The 23,307-nt window shown below is 42.9% G+C and overlaps 1 protein-coding gene across 5 annotated transcripts in view; it reads right to left on the reverse strand.

Annotated features, from left to right (window-relative positions):
- Positions 1–3,215: 3,215 nt before the first annotated feature.
- KCMF1 (potassium channel modulatory factor 1) overlaps positions 3,216–23,307 on the reverse strand; it is an 86,248-nt gene continuing 66,156 nt past the window's right edge. For 2 of the 5 annotated variants that reach the window (XM_051842704.3, XM_051842705.3), the window contains exons 4-7: positions 18,310–18,411; positions 15,211–15,385; positions 10,322–10,604; positions 3,216–5,277 (exon numbers count right to left, since the gene is read on the reverse strand). In XM_051842704.3, coding sequence (XP_051698664.1) covers positions 5,016–5,277; positions 10,322–10,604; positions 15,211–15,385; positions 18,310–18,411 — 822 coding nt within the window. In that variant the 3' untranslated portion in view covers positions 3,216–5,015. Of the gene's footprint in view, positions 5,278–10,321; positions 10,605–15,210; positions 15,413–15,998; positions 18,412–23,307 lie in introns of those variants that run through there. The other 3 variants (XM_089326204.1, XM_089326206.1, XM_089326205.1) reach the window with 3 other exon arrangements.

A 23,307-nucleotide genomic window follows, 5' to 3' on the forward strand; every position in this document is an offset into this window, starting at 1 on the left:
GCTCACTTACCAGCCTGCTCACCTATCTACCAAAGGCAATAGGCTTGTTGGTTTTCTGAACACTGCAGCTGGGGCAGGTACTGTGGCACGGCGGGTTAAGCCACCACTTGCTATGCCGCATCCCATATTAGAAGTCTGGTTTGAGGACCCACTGCTCGGGTTCTGATTCAGTTTCTGGCTAATGTGCTTGGGAGGGCAGAGGAAGTGGGGAGTGAATTCGTGGATTAATTCATACACTAATTCACACCCTGCCACCCACATAGGAGACCAGATGGAGTTCCTGCTCCTGGCTTTGGGCTGGCCCAGCCCTGCCCATGTGGCCATTTCGGGAGTGAATCAGTGAATGGATGGTCTCTCTTGTTCTCTCCCCCTCTCTTTCAAATAAAATGGTGGAGACAAGGAATCAGCCTCCAAAGGCTACCAATCAGGCATGTGCACCACCTGCACACTCGGGAGAGCAACCAGACACATAAAATCAGACTTTAGGTTCGACTGAGATCAGTCCTCCCCTTTGCCATTGGAGAAGCCTAACCATGCACTACTCACCTGATGCACCTGACTACGATGTGATGTAGACCAGAGCTTCTGAAATAAATACTTTCAAAGCTGAAACTGTCAGGTTGAGGAAGTGGCAACAAATGCCCACGTCTTTTCATGAGGTTTGCCGCAATATCCTTAATAAGGAACTCCGCTACCCTGTGTGGCTGGGAGCACCGTCTGACAGAGAAGGGTCTGAGGGGCTAGCGGATCCAAGAGCTAGTGCTAACCAGAAGCAAACACTGCCTAGGCACGGGGGAAACTGATGGACACGCAGGATTGGCTTTCTACTCTATTCTGAAAAACAAAGTCACATGAACTTGGCTTTGGAATACTGCAATGCGCTATTCAGATATGGCCATGTTTAGTGCCACAGAATTTCACAACCTACTCACAAATACCTGAGAAGTCTGCAAACTGCTGCTCCATCTTGCATTCTAACCCTAAGCTTTCCTCACTTCAAGCTGGCTTCAGAGCTACTGGGATATTTCACACACGCCCTCTCCAACCCCTGCCCTACACCAGCATCAGGGAGAGAACTATTTCACTATCTTGTGCCTGTGTTATCAACCTTAAGGGAATTCTGGGAAGAATCTCAGGCTTTACTAACCTGGACAGTGCTTGCTGCACCTCAGGCTACAGGGCTGTCGGGCCTTCCTAAACCCCCACCATGGCAGTGCCGTGTCCAGGCTGACCGGATCAGTTGCAGGGCTCCTCTTCCCTTACCCCTCCCCTAGAACTCCCCCTTCCATACTGATCCTTAGGACTATGAACCATGGACATCTATGCCACGCTGCCAGCCATGGAGTATTAGGTGGGACGCTTTGTTCTGAGAACTAAGGTTTAGACCTACCCAGAAAACTCTTATCTAAGTATAAATGAAGTTAATAATCCACTATCCCTCTAGTAGCAAACCTAGGATCCTATTCTGAGGATTAAAAAAAAAATACCAGTGTCATCTAAACACAAAGCCAAAGGTGATGTGGCACAGCAGGTGAAGCAGCTGCTTGGGATGCCTGCATTCCCTATCAAGAGTGTCTGGTTCCAGGCTGGGTAGCTGGTAAAGCTGCCGCCTGCAGTGCCAGCATCCCATATGAGCACTGGTTCTAGTCCCGGATGCTCCACTTCCAATCCATCTCTCTGCTATGGTCTGGGAAAGCAGGGGAAGATGGTCCAAGTCCTTGGGCCCCTGCACCCACATGGGAGACCCAAAGAAGCCCCTGGCTTCAGATTGGCAAAGCTCTGGCCATTGCAGTCATTTGGGGAGTGAACCAGCAGATGGAAAACCTCTCTCTGGCTCTCAAATAAATACATAAATATAAAAAAAAAAAAAAGTTTCTGCTTCCAGTCCTGGATACTCCACTTCTGATCCAAGTTCCTGATCATGTACCTCCTGGGAAGCAACAGGTGATGGCCAACTGCTTGGACTCTGCCACTCATATGGGAGACTTGGATGGAATTCGGGGCTCTTGGCTTTGGTCTGGCCCAGGCCCAGCTGTTACGGGGATCTGGGGCATGAACCAATAGATGAAGACTTCTCTTTCTCCTTGCCTTTATAATGAATAAAGCTTAATGCAAAGCCAACCACAGCAACTGTATCTATGCCTGCAGCTCTAACAGGCAGAACAGCTCTATCTGTTTGTTCAAACACTTTTAGGAGAGTGGATGAGAAACAACCAAGGAAGCCATGAGCCAGATTCAACTACTTGGGTCAAACTCAAATTCCACCACTCTCTGTGCCTCAGCACAGGACAAGGATGCGCGTGGGTATTCTCACGCAGTCACGGCTCCCAGGGTACTGGAGGGGGTGTGAGGCTCTTTAAACGCACTGCATATTCCATTCCTAAGGGTACACAAAAACATTCTCAGCAGATCTCACCCTTCACTGCAAAAATGTTGGATTCTCTATGAGTCAGCGAGGTTAACTTCTTGCAGAATACCTTGAGCAAAAAGATTTACATTATTTCCACACAGGAAGTAAAGACAAAGCACTGCAGAACATTTACAGACCCATACCCGAAACATTCAAAACTCAACCAAAAAAAAACTCTCAAAACTTAGGATCTGGGCCTTAGGAATCTGAAGGTGTAGTCAAAATAAACAATAGTATATTTTGACTTTGTCCCCTCTCCATCAAAGTCTCTGATTTATTTTTATTCAGTAGTACATCCAGGAGTAGTATGTTGTTGATTCAGAAACTAAAGAAAAAGGACACAAGGATTTGAAGGACTTAAATATATTTTATATTGATATTCTGTGTCTTTCTAAACCCTAAAATAATACATTATTATTGATTACATACAGGATGAGGTGAGGTATTTGTAAAATATCTGGTAAAAAATAATTAATATACAGTATTCTACATGAGATGGAATTTTATGAACCTTTAGGTCTTCTGAGTGTTAAATTGATCATCTAAATTAAACTGCCCTGAATGGACTTACAGTTGTTCCCCAAAACCATGTTAAAAAATGAAGGATCTTACATTTTCCCAAAATTTGTGCAGAAAAGGGAAAACACATAATTGGCAATTTCTTTTTCTCACATCCAAAGTAATGCATTCACACAAAATCAGGATCTTCATGTTTAGCATAAGAAAAAAAATACTGGATTAGAGATATAAAATCTCTGAGTAATACTTAGGCTAATTTACCAACACCAAAGAAATTCAAGTGGTCAACAGTCTTGAAAATGCTTTATTGAAATGTGTGACTTATGTGCAGAAGATGTGTTTGAAAAGACCACAGTTTGAAAAATGGTTTTTTGAAACTTCTCAACAACCAATTGAAAAAAAAAGAAAATCCTTACTGGACTCGACTCCTAGTTTAACTAGAAGCCTGGTGTCAAATCTTCCTCTAAAACATCTTCCGTTACAGAAACTAAGGAAAACAAGGCTATCAGATTTGGAAATGCTTGGGGGTCTGAAGTTTCAGAGGAGAAGCAACAGTTCTTGAGACATGTAGGGTGACTTCTTTTTTGGTTACATTTGGATGAACATGGATTTCACAGTTCTCGGAAGAACACCAGAGGGGTGTTCAAGTCTGTATGCTTGTCATGTGGAGGAAACAGACAGACAGGAGAGGAGAGGGAGGTTCAGGGACAGAGAACTGGAACAAGGCATGATCAGGTGAAGTCTAGTTATGAATTTATCAGAAGCTGTGCGCACCTTTTTGTAAAGTCTTAAATGTACATTCCAAAAACTGCCCCCCAGCCCAGAAACCCGTTGTTCCTGCCTTGGAGCTATTGTGAAAGTCTATGCACAAAACTGGAACAGAAAATAAAAAATAACCCAGCCCTTGCAAACCCCAAAACAAAACCAAAAAAGCTGTACATTTTTTTTTTTTTACACACAGGATTAATAATATAGGCATATAGGTGGCATGATTCAATTAAAAGGCTTTACTTTTTATGCCAGGAAAAAACCCCAATAAATAAAAGGTGCTAAGGTTAGCAGTAAGAATTTGGTTGTAATATCATGACAAGATCTGGGAAGGCAAACCCTCGAAGCTCCCCTGATACTGACCTGTCTCAGCACACTACAAAGCAGATACATAACGCAAGGTATGATTGAGAATGTGAGATTTTTAAAAACAAAGACAACATAATTCAGGTTAACTTTGTTGAACAGTGAATAAATGAAATTCATCTACACCTGAATAAAACATATTTAACAATTGAAAAATTTTAAACAACCACAAAAAATAAAAACTTTAAACAAACATGAACAGGATTTGTTTTTAGGGCACACAAACGCCCCTGCAGCAGATTCTGACAGCAGCTGGACTGGCTGGTGTGTCTTCCACAGACTGAGTTAGAGACAGGTCGAGCTCCACATGGGCAGATGACTGACAGGGCGACAGGACAGTCACACAGGGCAGAGCGCCACACCAGGCTGCGACCCCCAGATCCGCTGCAGAGCCGGCTTTGTGCACAGGAGGCACACAAAGAAAGGGGATTCAGGCAGACATTATTCAAAAGCTACTTCGTCAGGCAGCCATTGAGTAATGTGCAGGAAAGCTTTGGGCTTTTTTTTTTTAAGTTTTACTCCTTGTATTTAATTTTTTAAATAACAAGGTCACTAAAACTCATGCACGCTGCAAAAAACCTCATGCAGTAGTTAAGGTAAACCATCCAAGCAGTTTTTATTCATTAATATTCATAAATACACACAGCAGCTTCATTAGAGATTTCAATTTTCCTCTTCAGTTTGAATGTGGAGTATTAGGAGAGCCTTTTGCATGTCAAGGTACAGGAAGCAGAGATCACCCCTGCACTGCTACCTACATTTACCTGCTAGAAGTAAAAATTAGTTAAGTGGAAATGATTATCGTATATATTCTCTCTTCCTTTTGCATGTACACAATGTAACAAGAGTGACAGACCTGAAGTTACAATCACCAAACAAACCCAAGACAGTTGTTGTCCACTTTCATTGGCAAATACAGCACAGAGGACATCGTCTGCGGATTGGGAGGTCATCAAAGAGGAGGTGGTGGAGGCTCATTTCCTTTATTACTCTCTTTGAGATTGAGATTTTCTAAAGCAACATCTAAAGGCATAATATCTACACAGCCCATAGCACCAAAATCTGCCATCTCCCCCCGTTCCTCCTCGTCTGAGGACGAGCTCTCTTCACGCACTAAAGTGGACAGAAGGAGCTCTTGGACAAACAGGCTGCGGTCTGCTCGCTCGCTTTCCATGGACTGACGCTCTGTTTCAGACATTTTAGGATCATTCAACCTGTGTAAGTTAAAAAAGAAAATGCCTTATTGGTAATAAGTCAATGAACAAGGGCATCGTCAATTTCTGCAGCGTCCTCTACTGTGCAAGCTTAGCACATCACAAAATTCAGAATCGCAGACATATTCCTGGAACACCTGGCTCTGGTTTATCCCCTTAATTATGCTGAGATGAATTCCCCACTCTGGTGGCAATATTGTTACCCTGAAGTGTGAATTTGTGCCATAATTAGATTGAACAAGAAAAAACACAAACCATTTAGATTTCACCTACTCCCCCCCTCCAGAGAAAACTGCTGAAAATTCTGAGGAAAATAGTATTTTTAATAGGTTAGATGCTTGGGAAAGCAGTGATTTCCCTAACAGAACTTCACCTGTGGATAGCAAAAATAGGACAGCAGCAGCTGGTTCACAAAAACAAAATCTGTAGGGAGCAGAACAGTCAGCTGAAAACACTTGCCAAGAATCTCCAACACATCCACCTAACTTCCTGGAATGAAGAATGGCCAGAAGCCTGAGAGGGCAAGAAAACACATCCTCTCCTGCATCTCTCCTACCAGGGACCTACAGCAGAGCAGGGCTGGCCCATCTGAACAGTCTAGACATACCAAGAGTTGAAAATTCTACTTACCACTTACTAAATGGCTTAAAAGCATCAATTCTGGGGCTGGTGCTGTGGCGCAGTGGGTAAAGCCGCCACCTGCAGTGTTGGGATCCCATGTGGGCACTGGTTCAAGTTCTGGCTGCTTCACTTTCAAACTAGCACTCTGCTATGGCCTGGGAAAGCAATGGAAGATGGCCCAAGTCCTTGGACCCCTGTACCCACATGGGAAACCCGGAAGAAGCTCCTGGCTTCAGAACAGCTCAGCTCTGGCGTTGTGGCCATTTGGGGAGTGAACCACTGGAAGGAATCTCTCTCTCTCGCTCTCTGCCTCTCCTTCTTTCTCTGTGTAACTCTGACTTTCAAATAAATAAATAAATCTTAAAAAAAATCAATTCTCCAATTAAAAAAACAGGCAAATTCTGCTTAGCTTCAGTATCACTCTATACCTTCTATGGCAAAGAAAGGGAAACCAGTGGGAATAGCAGGGGTCAGGAAAAGTAAGGGAAAAGATGGGAGGCCTGGGCGAGGACGCCCACTGGTCACACATGACAAGCACTTCTTTCTGACTCCATGCTCATCACTGACCAGCACTCGGCAGAGAAGCAGCCCAAAGTCAGCATGAATGAGTCTTACTAGGCCCTGACCGTGGGCCAGGCTCTGTTCTATGAGCTTTTTGGGTGTAGTAGCTCTTTAAAAAAAAAAAAGATTTATTTATTTATTCGAAGGTCAGAGTTAACACACAGAGAGAAGGAGAGGCAGCGAGAGAGAGGTCTTCCATGCGCCGATCTGAAGCCAGGAGCCTCTTCCAGGTCTCCCATGTGGGTGCAGGGGCCCAGGGACTTGGGCCATCCTCTACTGCTTTCCCAGGCATAGCAGAGAGCTGGACCAGAAGTGGAGAAGCCAGGACTCAAACCGGTGCCCATATGGGATGCTGGCACTGCAGGCAGTGGCTTTATCTGCTACACCACAGTGCCGGCCCCTGTATTAGCTTTTGTAATTCCTATCAGTTAGGACTTGTTATTACTAACTTTTTTGCAGGAAAAGGAAACTGAAGCAGAAATTAAGTGACTTGCTCAAAATCTTAAAGCTCGTAAGTATAAAACCACAACTGATTATATCTATGGCTCAGAAAACAAAAGATCAAAAATTTCAGAACTTAAAGCAAAGAATCTGAAAGGTAGTTACATAAAAGCCACTAAATCCATAGTGAAAGGTAATGATTGGTGATATTTATGGTTAAAACTAAATGAAGAGGGGCCAGTGCTGTGGCACAATGGGTTAAAGCCCTGGCCTAAAGCACTGATATCCCATATGGGTGCCAGTTCTAGTCCCCAGCTGCTCCTCTTTTGATCCAGCTCTCTGCTATATCTTGGGAAGGCAGTAAAAGATGGCCTAAGTGCTTGGGCCCCTGCACCCATGTGGGAGACCTGGAAGAAGCTCCTGGCTCCTGGCTTTGGATCAGTGCAGCTCTGGCCGTTGCGGCCATCTGGGGAGTGAAACAGCGGATGGAAGACCTCTCCTTCTCTCTCTCTCTGTGCCTCTCTGCAGCTCTTTCAAATAAATGAATAAATCTTAAAAAAAAAAAAAAAACTAAATGAAGAGTATCACAAGAGAGTATCTAATAGGATAGGAGGTTAGGCAGTTTATTAACACACTCTCAATCCAAAACTACAGACGTGTTAAAAACTGAAATACACTGCATGTTCTTAGCTTTGGAAAAGGCCTTTGGTAACAAGGAAAAATCAAGAGAAGTCAAATCTATTATAGAAAGATTACAGGGTCTATAGAAGACTACCTACAAAGTGATCAGGCAAACTGGAAACATACAGACTAAAGCCTTCTGCCCTTTAAAGAAAGCACGTGATTCTAATATTACTGTTCTGATTTTCAGGGAAATAATTTAGAAAATGCTCCATTCCCAGAGCATGTAAAATCTGATTCCCTGATGTGCCAAACTTCACTTGGGATCTAAAAAGGAATGCAAAGTGGTGAGGGCCTTTAATTTGGGGTTGGTAAAACTAGGTGGCTCATGGGGCCAGTGCTGTGGCCTAGTGGGTAAAGTTGCTGCTTGCAGTGCCGGAATCCCATATTCGATATCCCGGGTTCGAGTTCTGGATGCTCCACTTTAGATCTAGCTCTCTACTATGGCCTAGGAAGGCAGTGAAAGATGGCCCAAGTTCCTGGGCCCCTGCACCCACGTGGGAGATCCAGAAGAAGCTCCTGGCTCCTGGCTTTGGATCGGCGCAGCTCTGGCCATTGCGGTTACTTGGGGAGTGAACTAGCAGATGGAAGACTCCCCTCCCTGCTTCTACTTCTCTCTCTGTGTAACTCTGACTTTCAATTAAATAAATAAATCTTTAAAAACTAGCTGGCTCCATTACAAATCTGACTTATATTCTGAATCATTTTCTAAAAGGTCAACTATCTTGGACCCCCAAAAAACTGAGTATCCATCATCAATTCTAGGGCAACATGAATAGCAACTGTTGTGGGTCAAAGAAAAGATGAAAAATAAGACCCTACACATAACAGAAGAGCTTTGTGGCCAGAGACGAGCATTCCCCTGCAAACACTGCAGCTGTTCTCTTCCCTTGGAAATTCACAGTGCAGGTTAATACACTCGAAGTCCTAAGAAGTGCAATGGTAAGCAAATTCTTTAGTTTTCCTCTAACTTATTTGTCAGGAAAAAAACAGATATATGTAAGACACTATACATTTTCCTTAGAATATATACACTTTTAGACAGTTTTTGTGGAAACACTGCCTTCACTGAACCATGGATTAAATGATGCAATAAATGATGTGGAAAGCAGTCTGCAAGCTGCAAGATACTATGCAATGTACAATATCAGGTAACAGAAGGAGGCTTCCAGAAGCTACAACAGAACCCAAGGAAAGCACAGGGGCTACCATGCCCTGGGAGCTGGATGTAGAGCACAGAACAGCTGCACAGAAAAAAATCCAGAGCGGGCCACTGAGCGGGGTGGATTCAAAGAAAAACAGGGCAAGAGTGGGAAGACTGTTTTTCCAAAGGGCACCGGCAAGACATTCCACCTGCAGTTCACTGAATACATGCATCGGTAGATCTGCCTAGACCTGGCAGAATAGTTAGTCCCTAAAGTAAGTAGTTCACATGGCAGCAAGTGGATCCATTTACGATCCTGTGATTTCTGCACATCGAACCAGTATTTTCCAGTAGTAATCACAAACAATTACTGAGCTTGCAGAGATAATTCAAAGTTAAGTTCCCCACTTGAAACGTCCTCCTCAGACTCATAACAAACGAAAGCAATGGGTACCATTAATTGAGCCTTTACAAATGCCAGCAGCAGAGCCAGGCCACATACATACCAGTATTCCATTTACTTCTCAAAATAATTCTCTCATGAAGAAAAGCTGCTGGGATACTGAAGAGGACGCTGAGGTGTGGGGAAGTAAAGCGACATGCCTGTGGCCTGAAACCAGGAAGCAGCAAGGCCAGGGCTCTGGACCAGAGCACTCAAACACCTCGCATTCTGCCCCTCAGCACATTATCCTAACTACATACATATACCACTGAATCGGCAGGGACATAAAAGCATGAGATAAAGGAAATATAAACGCAATTATAACACTTTCTTCTAACATTCCAACCAGTAGTCACACACATTGCAATTTGGAGATAACAATGCACTATGCTAATGTCTTTTTCACTTCTTGGTTTTACTTTACATTAGACTATTTCAGTAAAAGCCCAAATTAGTCCAGGTTCACTGTTGAGCTTAAGTGTCTCTCTACATCACTGTTCTTTTGAAAACTCTTTATAGGCATTTTATGGTTTTTAAGTATATAAAGTTTTGGCAGGGGAATATATTCCCCTGCTAAAAGTAGTTTCAGAAGCAATTAAGAACTCCACGCAGTGGAGAGGTTTACTGTGTGTACTGGATATTAATTACATTGAAGTAAATAATTTAAAAGTTATTTTTGGTGCCAACCATAAAAATTTAAATCCAGCTTATTTAGAAATCTTTTGGGAAAAAGCCCCATTGTATTACAACTTCTCTTGTATCTTTTACTATTTCACAGGAGACTGAAATGGGCAATTAAAAGCCAAGTTGGTTATGCTAATAAATATATCTAAAATGACCTCTATATATAACGATATGGTGTTTATGTTTTATGTGTAGTATGGGAAAGAAATTTGTATTAGATAATATCTACTTAGAGACCAGGAAGATCAGCATTCTTACGTTATCTAAAATAATAATTACCTTTCATATTCTTGGGGAAATATACTAAATACGCAGTTTTGATCAGGGATCTGGGAGTTTTAGTGGTTTGATCAAAGGTAAAATTTTTAAGGACATAATATTTGCACAAAAGAGATGATTACAGACTGCACAGTGAGAACAAAACACTATTATACTATCATGAATAAAATTATATTAATAAGCAAGCTAACCTTGTTAAAAGAAATTGGGAATTCTGTAGAGTTTGCTGGCTGCTTTCTGTATTGGCTGTGTTGGTTGTTGCTGTGGACTGCGTAATTGTAGTGGTGACACTGCTTGTGTTAGTACGTCGGGTTGCATTGCGTGCGGTCTCCAGTTGTTGCCGTGCTGCCTGGGCATGCTGCCGTTCGAGCTGCAGCTGCATCTGCAGTTGCTGTAACTGAGAAGCGGAAGGGCCAGAAGAATTAAGCTGTCCTCCTGCAGAACGTCTCACTCCTGATAACTGAGATAAAAGCTCTGCCAATGGAAATGAAGATAGTTAATGTCTACTTAATACTGAGCAAAACAAAATGTTACACATCACTTTTACACTAGAGGACTAGAAGAGAAGCATTGTGAACAGGCAGGTAACCAGGAACAACGTGGTTTCACTTAAGAGCTCCATACCCTGTTGAATGCCTCTGAGAGGCAGGAGTTACTAACTATGGGAAACTCAAATATGCAGGCACTTCAAAAAGTTTGTGGAAAAGAGAATTAAAAGATCTTAATTTTAGTGCTCCAAATTGTGCAATCTGTGCAGATGTGGGGTTTTCAAGAAGCTCCTGGAGGGGTGGGTGCTGTGCCACAGCAGGTTACGCCACCAGCTGGGATGTCTGTACTTCATTCTGCGGTATCTGGGATCAAGTCCCAGCTCTGCCTCCAAACCAGCTTCCTGCTAAAGTGCCTGAGAGGCAGCAGATGATAGCCCAAGTATTTGGGTTCCTGTCACATGGGAGATCTGGATGGAGTTCTCGGCCGTGGCCTGGCCCAGCCCTGGAAGTTTCAGGTATTTGAGAAATGAATCAGCAGTAGAAAATCTTTGTCTCTTATCTTTAAATTAAAAAAATAAATAAATACAGCAGATCTTAAAAAACAAGTTCACAGAAAACACCTCTTATAAAAGATTTTTGCACTAAAATAAATGTACACTTTTAAGTCCATTCTTCTGTGAATTTTCTGAAGTACCCTCATGTAGTCCATCACTAAAATAAACTGACAGGAAAAATCTTTCACTGACAGAAAAAAAAATAAATCAAAGTAATGGAGAGAATTCCTCAACTTTTAATTTTGCTCCCAGAAATTAATTTAACTTTCAGACTCTCCTTCCAAAGATAACAGGTAAACAGTCTCTTTGGACTAAGAAATATTTTTTTAAAACCCCCAAACTCAGTTTATTTTTTTTTTAGTTGTTGCACATGCAAATACAAAAAGCACATTTGGAATTCTACTGCGTACCTTACATTTTTAAGATTATTTTTTTAGTAAGGCTGTTCTGAGTTTGTAAAACAGATTACACTTAGAAATACTTCAGGTGTTCTGCAAAGTGCTTTGTGGCTCCCAGGTGCACATTCCATTTTCATAACAGTTTTTTTTTCTTTTTTTAAAGATTTATTTATTTGAAAGAGTTACACAGAGGAGCGGCAGAGAGAGAGACAGAGAGGTCTTCCATCCAAGGCTTCACTCCCCAGGTGGTTGCAACAGCTGGAGCTACACCGATCTGAAGCCAGGAGCCAGGAGCCAGGAGCTTCTTCTGGGTCTCCCACGTGGGTGCAGGGGCCCCAGGACTTGGGCCATCTTCTACTGCTTTCCCAGGTCACAGCAAAGAGCTGAATTGGAAGTGGAGCAGCCGGTCTTGAACCGGCGCCCCTAAGGGATGTCAGTGCTTCAGGCCAGGGCGTTAACCCACTGCACCACAGCACCGGCACACATTCTGAGTCTTTCTACCTGTCTGCATCTTGCAGATCCTCAGTGACTTTTTTTTAAATTTTATTTTTTATTTGACAGGTAGATTTATAGACAGTGAGAGAGAGAGAGACTGAGACAAACGTCTTCCTTCTGTTGGTTCACTCCCCAAATGGCTGCTATGGCTGGACTTTTTTTTTTTTTTTTTAAAGATTTATTTATTTGAAAGTCAGAGTTAGAGAGGGAGGGAGAGAGGAAGAGAGGGAAAGAGAGGAAGAGAGAGGGAGAGAGAGGGCAAGAGAGGAGAAGAGAGGGAAAGAGAGAAGAGGAGAGAGGGAGAGAGAGAGAGGGAGGGAGAGGAAGGGGGGGAGAGAGAGGGAAAGAGGGAGGGAGGGAGAGGGAGGGAGGGGGGAGAGAGAGGGAAAGAGGGAGGGAGGGAGAGGGAGGGAGAGGGAGAGAGAGAGGGAGGGAGGGGGAGAAAGGGGAAGAGAGAGGAAGACAGAGGGAGAAGGAGGGAGGGAGAGGGGGAGAGGGAGAGGGAGGGGGGGGAGAGAGGGGAAGAGAGAGGAAGACAGAGGGAGAAGGAGGGAGGGAGAGGGGGAGGGGGAGAGGGAGGAGGAGAGGGGGAGAGGGGGAGAGGGAGAGAGATCTTCCATCTGGTGGTTCACTCCCCAGCTGGCCACAACGGCAGGACCTGCACCGATCTGAAGTCAGGAGCCAGGAGCTTCGTCTAGGCTCCCCACCTGGGTGTAGGAGCCCAAGGATTTGGGACATCCTCTCTGCCACAGCAGAGAGCTAGATTGGAAGTAGAGCAGTCAGGACTCACACCAGCGCCCATATGGGATGCTGGCACAGCAGGGGTCGGCTTTACCTGCCCTGCTACGCCACAGTGCCGGCCTCTCTCTCAATGATTTCTGACATGTTATTTTTTTTTAAAGATTTATTTTATTATTTATTTGAAAGTCAAAGTTACACAGAGGAGAGGAGAGGAGAGGAGGAGAGGCAGAGAGAGAGAGGGAGAGGCAGAGAGAGAGAGGTCTTTCATTGGCTGCTTCACTCCCCAATTGGCTGCGAATGACCGGAACCGCACAGATCCGAAGCCAGGAGCCAGGAGCTTCCTCGGGGTCTCCCACATGGGTGCAGGGGCCCAAGGACTTGGGCCATCTTCCACTGCTTCCCCAGGCTACAGCAGAGAGCTGGATTGGAAGTGGAACAGCCGGGACTCAAACCGGCAGCCACATGGGATGCTGGCACTGCAGGTGGCGGCGGCTTTACCCGCTGCGCCACAGCGCCAGCCCCCCTGACATGTTATTTTGACCCTGACATTCTGCTGCTAGCTTTCCAGGTTTGTCATGCACGAAGTAGGCTTAACAACTTGGTCATCAATTATAGGTTCAAACACGTTTAAATAAGATTTTCCAAAGTTATTAAAATATGTTTCTTTCAGTAATGTTCTACAAGAATACAGCTTTCAAATCAAGTCAAGGAATGTTCAGAAATTCCTACTGGGGGGGGGGGTAGTGTTGTGGCATAGCAGGTAAAGCTGCCACCTGCAGTGCCGGCATCCCATATGGGTGCCGGTTCGAGACTTGGCTGCTCCACTTCTGATCCAGCTCTCTGCTATGGCCTGGGAAAGCAGTACACCTGCATGGAGACCTGGAAGAAGCTCCTGGCTCCTGGCTTTGGATTGGCCCAGCTCTGGCTGTTGCAGCCATTTTGGGAATGAATCAGTGGACGGAATACCTCTCTCTCTCTCTCTCTCTGCCTCTCCCTAACTCTGCCTTTTGAATAAATAAATCTTAAAAAAAAAATAAAAAAGAAATTCCTATTTTATAGTGGTTCCTCTTATCCAGGGGGATATGTTCTATGACCCCCAATGATGCCTGAAACTTCATACAGTGCTGAACTACAAATATGCTTTTTCATACACAAACATGTACTGACTTAATGCTTTTTCCATGTTAACCAAGAACTTATCGTACACTATGGCTCTAACTTTTAGTTTGAGGTCCAAGAATCGTTAAATTCCTTTACAATTTCATGATAGGTTTGTTTTTACTATAGATCTTAGCAACCTCAGCATAATTTCCTCCCCATTCCTTGTGAAGTCAATTAACTTTCACCTTTCACTTAAAGGAAGCACTTTATGATTTCTTTTGGGCCCACTCAAATTTCCAGCATCACTACTCTTGTGCTATGGAGGCCACTGTAGGGGTTACCTCAATACAAGAATTGTGGATCTGATAAGCTGTGACAGCTACTAAGTGACTTACAGGCAGGTAACATACACAGTGCGGATATGCTGGACAGAGGAGTGCTTCATGTCAAGGCCCGTACAGTGTGAGGTTTTGTCATATTATTCAGAAAGGCCCGTAACTTAAAAAACTATGAAAAATTTTTTTTTGAGATTTTCATTCACAATTTCTGGACCATGGTAACTGCAGGTAACTGAAACCATGTAAAGTGAAACCAGTGATAGGACAAAACTCATGTACTTTTTTCCATGAAAAGAGATTAATTCTTTAGTCTCATCAATTAGCTTTTTTATCTGTGTACTTCTGGAGGTTGAACCATGGAATTTTGGAGGTCTTCCAACTTTGGACATCTTTTACGCTTTTCTGGGGTTACAAATATTACATAAAGTCATTTATTATTAAATTATGCTTTTAAGGACTTAAAGAAATGCCAAAAACAATGAATTAAATTGTTTAGTTTTAGGACAATTTATAAAATAATTGGGAATTCCTACATTAGGAACATAGGTGTACTATGAGGTACATAAGAGGTAAGACTAAATGGACAAATCCTTGGGGCAGGTACTTGGACTAACGGTTTAAAACTGCAGCTGGTTACGATGCCCATTTCCCACATCAGAGTACCCGGGTTCAAAACTCAGCCCTGGCTCCTAATCCAGCTTTTTTATGAAGACCTTGGGAGGCAGCAATGCCTTCTCAAGTACTTGAATCCCTACTATGTATGTAGAAGTCTTGGCTTGAGTTGCTTAGTCATGGTTTCAGCCCTGGCTGCCCCCCTGGACATTGTAGGCATTTGGGGGAGTGAATCAGCAGACAGGAGCTATCTTGCTCTCTCAGATAAAGAAAAAATTTACAAGAAATAATTTAAAAGGCGCTCTCCCCACACTCCTGCCCCCATTTCTTCTATTAATGAGAAACTAACTTACCAGCTATAGGATCCATGGCTTCCCTATTGCTTGGAGAATATGAACTCTGAGAAGAAGAAAGTCCACCAGTAGAACTGCTAGTAAAGTGCATGTTTGATCTGCGAGCACGAGGGCCTCCTAATCCCCGGCCAGGGTGAAACATTCTACGTACATGTCGAACACCACTCGATTCATCATAACTCAAAAGTTAAGGACCACAGTGCTTGACAGCAAGGAAAAAAAATGATTATTTCCACCTTTGTGAGACACACAATTTCCTGAACTGTATGCATTTTAAAATGGCACATTTATTTTACTATGTAAATGTGAACTCTATGAGGGCTATTAACTCTAAAAGAAGACTCAAACATAAAGCTGTGTGTGTGTAGGAGGGGGGAACATTTCTTCCTGGGCTCCAGCTATGGTGACCATAGTTATGCTGCCAGTGAGGCCAAATGTTTGCTTGATCAGACAACCAAGGCGAGATTCTCCCTTACTAGCATCTCAGTGTTGAAGCTCATATAAATTTATATATAACGAACCACAATTATTATTCATTTTTACATCTGAGGAGAGTTGTACTAACATATAGCTAATGAAACTTAAATTATAATAAAAAAGGAACAGCATTAATAATTGAAATCTAGGAGATGAAAGGCTCCTTACGAATATTAGTTTTAATCTGTCTTCACTTCCTTTTACCCAATGTTGCTGACAGTAAGAGATTCAAATTTCTCGCACTCCCATCTATGAGACACAGCTAGTGTGAGTAAAAAGGTCTGGAGTAGGTAACAGCTGTCAAAACTCACAAAGACAACTTCGCACTTTCCATGTGTGTGGAGGGGCAAGTCCAACAGTGCGGAAGGAACTTCTCTCTCACCGCAGCCAACTGTGGCTTCCCGTTTTCCAGCTGGTGGCTGTGGAGTCATTCAGCAGCCCTCAGGTGCCACTGGAATATGCAGTTTCACAGAGCTTCCCGACATGGGCTTGCAGTCCCAAGAACGTGGCATTAGGATCGCCCTATTGTTTTTAAAAGGCAGCTGGGTGTGAAGTCCACTTTAGAAGAAATCTATCCAAACAGTGAAAAAAAGAAGGAAAGTTCTGGTGCTGAGGTAGCTTACCCAGAAGACCCCTCCTGAAATCACACAAATAAAGCTCCTGGTCAGTAACACTTGAGAGACCTGACCAGGTTGTATGTTTTCAGGATAACAGCCAGGCACACCATTTCCTAGAACTTAATGGTAAGGCTCTAAAATGCAACACGCCTTTTATTGTTATGAAACACTTTATGCCTTTCTTATTGTCTTGCATAATTTAACTTTTTTCTTGGTAAGCACAGACACACAGATCTTGTGAAAGTGGATGTAGATTTGGGATACTCTACTGAATGGATACAGGTATCACTACAGGTCTCTGAATTTGCAGTACAAGCTCAGGATGTCAGTTTGGTTCCAAGTTATTTGCTTAGTTTCTCTGTGAAAATGGAGTGATGTGCGGATGAAGCATACACTTCTGGGTGATTATTAGGCTGCCACTCTTGATTCCTTAGTTGGGTGACAATTCTTCATCTTCCCATTAGTTTTTGCTTATCTTCCCCTAAATCTAAGGAGTCATATTTTCAATTAGTAAATGAGGAACTCTGAGCAAGGGATGCAAGCTGCAGGACAAGAAAACCGCCAGTTTCTTCTTCAACACGTCCAAGGCTGGATTATGACTGCTGGGAGGCAATCCAAAGAATCAGAATGAAGTCTGGCAGAGAGAAAAGTTCTGATTTGAGCTCTTAAATTGCTTCAACTGCAACAAACATGGAAATCTTACAGGAAAACAGCACCCTAAGTTAATAGGTAATAGTTTTAGAAAAACAATTCATAACCTGAGACCGAAAGCAATGAGTCTACAAAATTAATTGCTCCAGTGGGTCAACCATCTCAGAGAACACTGCTGGCCACTGTACACAGGGAAGGAATGAAGAAATGAAGGCAGGAAAGGAATTCAGAGCAGGGCTTGACTTCATTATGCTACTCAGAAACCAGGCAAGATATGGCTCTCTAGAGAAGAGGACTCCAAAGACAGAAAGGTCCCAAAATTTGACACTTGTCCCACCACACCACCACACCACCACACCACACCTATAACAGGGTAAGGCGGTCGAAGAACAGAGAAGGTAAGTGACTAAAGAAACTTTGTATTCAACAAAACAGATTTTGATTTCCTTCTTTTGTATGAAAACACTCTCCTGGAAGACCTATAACCTGATCAAACTGCCTTAAAGAAATCTGATTGTGGGTAGTGGGTACCAACAGAGACAGACAGACAGACAGAGAGGGAAGGAGGGAGGTAGGGAGGGAGGGAGGGAGAGAGGGAAAGGAGCAAGTCCCCAGTGTTACACAGCATAATGGAGTGACTGTGGTTCACATACCTACTATATATTTTATGAGAAAATACAAGAGAAGAGCGCTAAGGCTGTAACCCTAGAGTAGTGTCAAAGAGGAGGAAATGTTAACTACACCTGATCTGATCAGTACACATTGTACACATATGCCAAAATGTCACACCCCATGCCCCATAAATATACATCATTAAATTGTTTAAATTGAAGAAAAAAAATCTGATGGGCAAGTCAACTTTCACTTAATGAACATGGTTCATGTAATAGTCATACTTGTGTAAAAAGAGAAATAAGAAATCACCTTTTAACACTGAGTGACTTCCAAGAAAAAGAAAAAAAAAAAAAAAAAGAGAGAAGAAAAGAAAAGTTGGAGGGTGGGCATTTAGCACAGAGGGTAAGATATGGCTAGGATGCCCGCATTCCATATGGGAGTGCCTGGGTCTGAATCCCAGCTCTACCTCCCGCCAGTGCAAACACTGAGAGGCAAGAGAATGCGGCTCAAGTACCTGGGACCCCACCACTCACCAGGACCCAGACTGAGTTCTTCCCAGCTCTGTCTGGCCCAGCCCTGGCTGTTGCTCATATTTGCCTGCCTCTCTGCCTTTCAAATAAAAATAAATAAGTTAATCTGGAGGTTAATTTTTCTCTCCTGTAAGATATTATCCTTAAAAATAATCAAAATGACAAATGTTACAAACATTTCTTTCCCTTGTTGCCTCATAAAAGGATATTAAATCTCTAGGGGCTCTGTGTTCAAGTGTAAGATGAGCTGCAAAGTCATCTGTGACATGATTAGGATCGCCTCCAGGTAACGCTGCACAAATTGGACAAATCTGAAACGAAAGTATAGAGAGCAAGTTTAGTAAATGAAGACTGATCAGACATTTTTCTGGATCAATATTTTGCACAAATTTTACTATTATCAAATTTTAACCAGGCAAAACCACAGCAGATCCTGAACTAGTGAAAAATAGTAGAGGATTCAGTAAGAACTGTAGCCCATCAATTCTGTCAAACTTGATTTCTGGTAAGGCTTTCTAACAGCCTGAATCATCTAGAAAATGCGGTGTCACAAAAAAGTTTCAGAGGCGGGTGTCTGGCATAGCAGCTGTGTCACTTGAGATCCCTGCATTCCACAGGGATTAGAGCCTGGTTAGAGTCCTGGCTCCTCCATTTCTGACCCAGCTTCCTGCTAACGTGTGCTCTAGGAGGCAGCAGGTGATAGCTCCAGTACCCGAGTCCCTACTACCCATGTGGGAGAGCCATACTGAGTTCTGAGCTCCTGGCTTCCGGCCTGGCTGTTTTGGGCATTTGTGGAGTGAAAAAGTGGATGACTTCCAAATAAAATGAAAAATAACTAAACATTGAAAAGAAATTTTTAAATTTATTATTTAGTGTACATTTATGTCTAGAATGCCAAAGATACACAGAAGTCTGTGGCACACTTCTCCAAAGCAGCCTTAAGAGACAGCAGAGGTCTGATTACAATGCAATTGTGCAACTTACTCTCTAATTCAACTTTTCTTCTGTGTAACTCATCATTTTTAAAAGCAATTAAGTGCTGGACTATGCGTAGTTTTACTGCAGTATCGTAAGACTGTGTAAGATTTTTATCCAAAGACAAAAGAACCACCAAAAGGAAAAGGCATTCTCCTTCTGAGATACTTCCCTTTAGATTGGCTTTTGGATAAAATCTATGCACAACCTGAAATGCACAAAGATAGCTGTAGAGCTTCAGTACTTTCAGGGCACATGCATGTTCTTAGATGAAACACAGTCACCTCGAGGATATATTTTCCTAGGAGAAAAACAGATAGCAAGCACAAATGCCAAATGTACTAAGAATGGCCAATAACCCTAAGTAACCTACAAACCAGAGAAGCACCTTTGAGTTGCGGATGTAAAATAAGAAAATCAAGATCTTTCATTAGTGTGTATTAACTTCAATTCTATGCTCAAAATCTTCTGGATTTCATTATAGCAACTATGCTAAGACAGCAGAATAAGGTATACAGAGAGAAGTAATATAAAACCAATAAACCAACTTCCGTAATGACCAGGATCAAGAATTGATCAGGATAAGGAATTACTAGGGTGCATTGAATACCTAAGTTTGGCAGCTGGCACCAAATATGAAGAAACTGGGTTTAGAAACAAGGTGTCATGTTTGGCCTACAAGAAGTTAACTCGGACTCAGGAACTTGGAAAGGAACACTAAGCTCCAATGCCAGTGGGATCAGAGGCCTGTCTTAAAATTCCACACCTTTTAAACTAAGTGGATTCATGTTTTAGTGTAAAAACTCTAGTAACTCAAGGTTGTAAAGCATTCTCTGTGAGGTAATGGAGGGAATGAGGAGGAGGAAAATGAGAGCAAAGTGGGGCAGGAAAAACAGTGGGGCATCTCAGTGGCACAAAGACTGCTTAATTCTGAGTTTGTTCTTTATTTCCACACCCCAGTATCTAAAACCTTTCACAGGAGGAACAGTCTATGCAAAGGGTAAGCTGTCAGCCCTAAAATTATGTCATCCTGTCAACACTCTTATTTATCAGACGTCCAGTGTCACACGAGACAGCAATATCTACGAGGCATGCTGGAAAGTTCCATATAACATCAGCTTAAAATTATGGTAACTTGTGAATAACAAGTCTTATTGAACTGGTTTAAGTCAGTGTTGTTCTAAATGTAGCTAAGAATACAAATCATCTGGAGCGCTTGTTGAAAACACCTTTTCTTGGGGCTGGTGCTGTGGCGCAGTACCTTAATCCTCTACCTGCGGCCCCAGCATCCCATATGGGCACCGGTTCTAGTCCCAGCTGCTCCTCTTCCAGTCCAGCTCTGTGCTGTGGCCTGGGAAGGTAGTGGGGGATGGCCCAGGTCCTTGGGCCCTGCACCCACATGGGAGACCAGGAAGAAGCACCTGGCTCCTGGCTTTGGATCGGCATGGCTCCGGCTGTCGCGGCTATTTGGGGAATGAACCAACGGAAGGAAGACCTTTCTCTCTGTCTCTCTCTCTGTCTGCAACTCTACCTGTCAAATAAATAAAAAAGAAAATACCTTTTCTGGTGGGCTAGTGCTATGGCACAGTGGGTTAAGTCACTGCTCGTGACACTGGCATTCCATACTGGAGCATCCTTGGATGCTCTGCTTTCAATCCAGCTCCCTACTAATGAACCTGGGAAAGCAGCATAAGATGGCTCAAGCTCTTGAGCCCCTGCTTCTCATGCAGGAGAACTGGCTTGAGTTCCAGGTTCTGGGCTTGGGTCTGGTCCAGCCCCAGCCATTGTGGTCACTGAGGAGTGAATCAATGGATGGAAGACCTCTGTCTCTCCCTCTCTTCTGTCAACCTGCCTTTCAAATTAAAAACAGCAACAACAAAAACAAACCACAGTTTCTGTGGTGGGTGGTAGGTGTAGGTTAAAATGCTGCTTGGGGCACCTGCATCCTATATGAGTACTTGGTTTGAGTCCTGGCTCCTCTGCTTCTGATCCAGTTTCCTTCCAGTGGGAACCCCTGGAAGGTAGCAGTTGATGGCTCAGGTAGTTGGGTCTATCCCCTTGTGAAAGACTTGATTTGAAAACTTGATGGCCGCACCGTGGCTCAATAGGCTAATCCTCCGCCTGCGGCACCCGCACACCGGGTTCTAGTCCTGGTCGGGGTGCCGGATTCTGTCCCGGTTGCCCCTCTTCCAGGCCAGCTCTCTGCTATGGCCCGGGAGTGCAGTGGAGGATGGCCCAAGTGCTTGGGCCCTGCACCCCATGGGAGACCAGGAGGAAGCACCTGGCTCCTGGCTTCGGATCAGCGTGATGCGCCGGCCATGGTGGCCATTGGAGGGTGAACCAATGGCAAAACGGCAAAACGGAAGACCTTTTTCTCTGTCTCTCTCACTTTCCACTCTGCCTGTCAACAACAACAACAACAACAAACAAACAGCAACAACAACAACAACAACAACAACAACAAAAAAAGGAAAGACAGACAAAAGAAAACTTGGCACTTGGTTTTGGACCAGCCCAGCCCTGGCTACTGGGTACATTTGGGAAGTGAACCAGCAAACAGAAGATCCCTGCCCATTCTCTTCTTCTCAAATAAATAAGAATTTCAAAAAAAGAATTATATTCAAAATTGTCTAAAGTTAGATTATAAAAAAAAATCACTCTTTTTGGTTTTTTTATTTCTTACGAAATTGGCCAAACTGGCATATACCACTATGTTATTTCAAAAGTACATTCATAAATAAAATTCAAAAAAATGTAAATTCAGTGTGTTACAAACACGTCCAGGTTTTTATTAAAGAGGGAAGGAATGTACCACCAACATATATGGAATGAATTTAAAAGCTGCAGACAACCCTAACTCCTTTTCTGAAAGGTAATTAAAATAAGGAGTAAATCAAATGAAAATTAGAAAGCAAAAAGTTCCTCGAGTGGAGTAATAGAAGACTGCTGATTTATGGACCAAACAATGTGTTAGAATTTTCTAGAAGTGCAATGGAACTACTAATGAGTCAAAAATATTTTATCTTTTCAGCATAATTTTCTTCATATAAATTGCAAGAAATTAAACAATGAACTAAGGAAGACTGATTACACATCACTAGTGAATGGTACAGGCATGCATGAAGGCTTTCAAATTAATTGCAGTGCAAGTCAGTTTAAATCCCATATATCAGAAAAATCGGGGAGCCCCTCTTAATATCCTTTTATGATAAAAAATAGATGCTAAAACAAAGCATAGCTTCCCTAACCATGTTTGCACATCTCCCACAACCCTGGAGTTTCCTTAAGAGGTCCTTCCCATCTGCAATCCCATCTGAGCTATATTGCTCACTTCCACCATCAGCTCAATGGATTTTGAAAATTACAAACTATGCTACTCCTCCTTTAATTCTTCCCCAACCTAACAAATTTTGTGATAATTACGAAGCTTTTTAAAAAAGACTAATGCTTAATTTCAAAATCACACTGTTCATCACATTTGGTGTTCATGTAGATTCCTGGGACTAAGCACCATACTCAATCTATACCATACTAAATTTTACTATGCAGTCTATGTCAGATGCTGTTGTATCACGGTTATTTGGTTTTGAAGAGTTCTCCGTATCCTAAAATTCAGTCCCAAGTGAACTTAAGTTAATCTTAAGAAGGTGAACAAATCCTGTGTTGGAGTGTAGTCTCAAGATAAAAATGAGGCAGGGAAAATATAGAAAAGGACTATAAAGTTGCTTTAACACCTACCCTTCAGCAGTCTTTCTTGCTATGTCAGGTATCAGTAAATATTTTTTTAAAGATTTTTAAAAAATTTATTTAAGAGGTAGAGTTACAGACAAAGAGACGGAGAGAGAGAGAAGTCTTTCATCTGCTGGTTCTCTCCCTAAATGGCCACAACAACCAGAGCTGGGCTTCTTCTGGGTCTCCTACATGGGTGCAGGAGCCTAAGCACTTGCGCCATCTTCTACTGCTTTCTCAGGCTATAGCAGAGAACTGGATTGGAAGAGGAGCAGCCCCAGGACTTGAACTGGCACCCATATGGGATGCTGGCATTGCTAGCAGAGGCTTAACCTACTACACCACAGTGCTGGCCCCTGCTATCAGTAAATATTTACTAGTGGTGACAGTGTTATCAGCAGTGATATATCGGATTGCCCCTGAATGTCCCAAAGGTATGCTGTTTAGAGGGGTGAGATTTTTAAGTCCTACAGGGAAATACTAATTAACAGTCAAAGGACACA

This window comes from Oryctolagus cuniculus, chromosome 2 (assembly GCF_051225735.1).
Source record: "Oryctolagus cuniculus isolate XC-2025 breed Fujian yellow rabbit chromosome 2, ASM5122573v1, whole genome shotgun sequence".
NCBI classification, from domain to species: Eukaryota; Metazoa; Chordata; class Mammalia; order Lagomorpha; family Leporidae; genus Oryctolagus; species Oryctolagus cuniculus.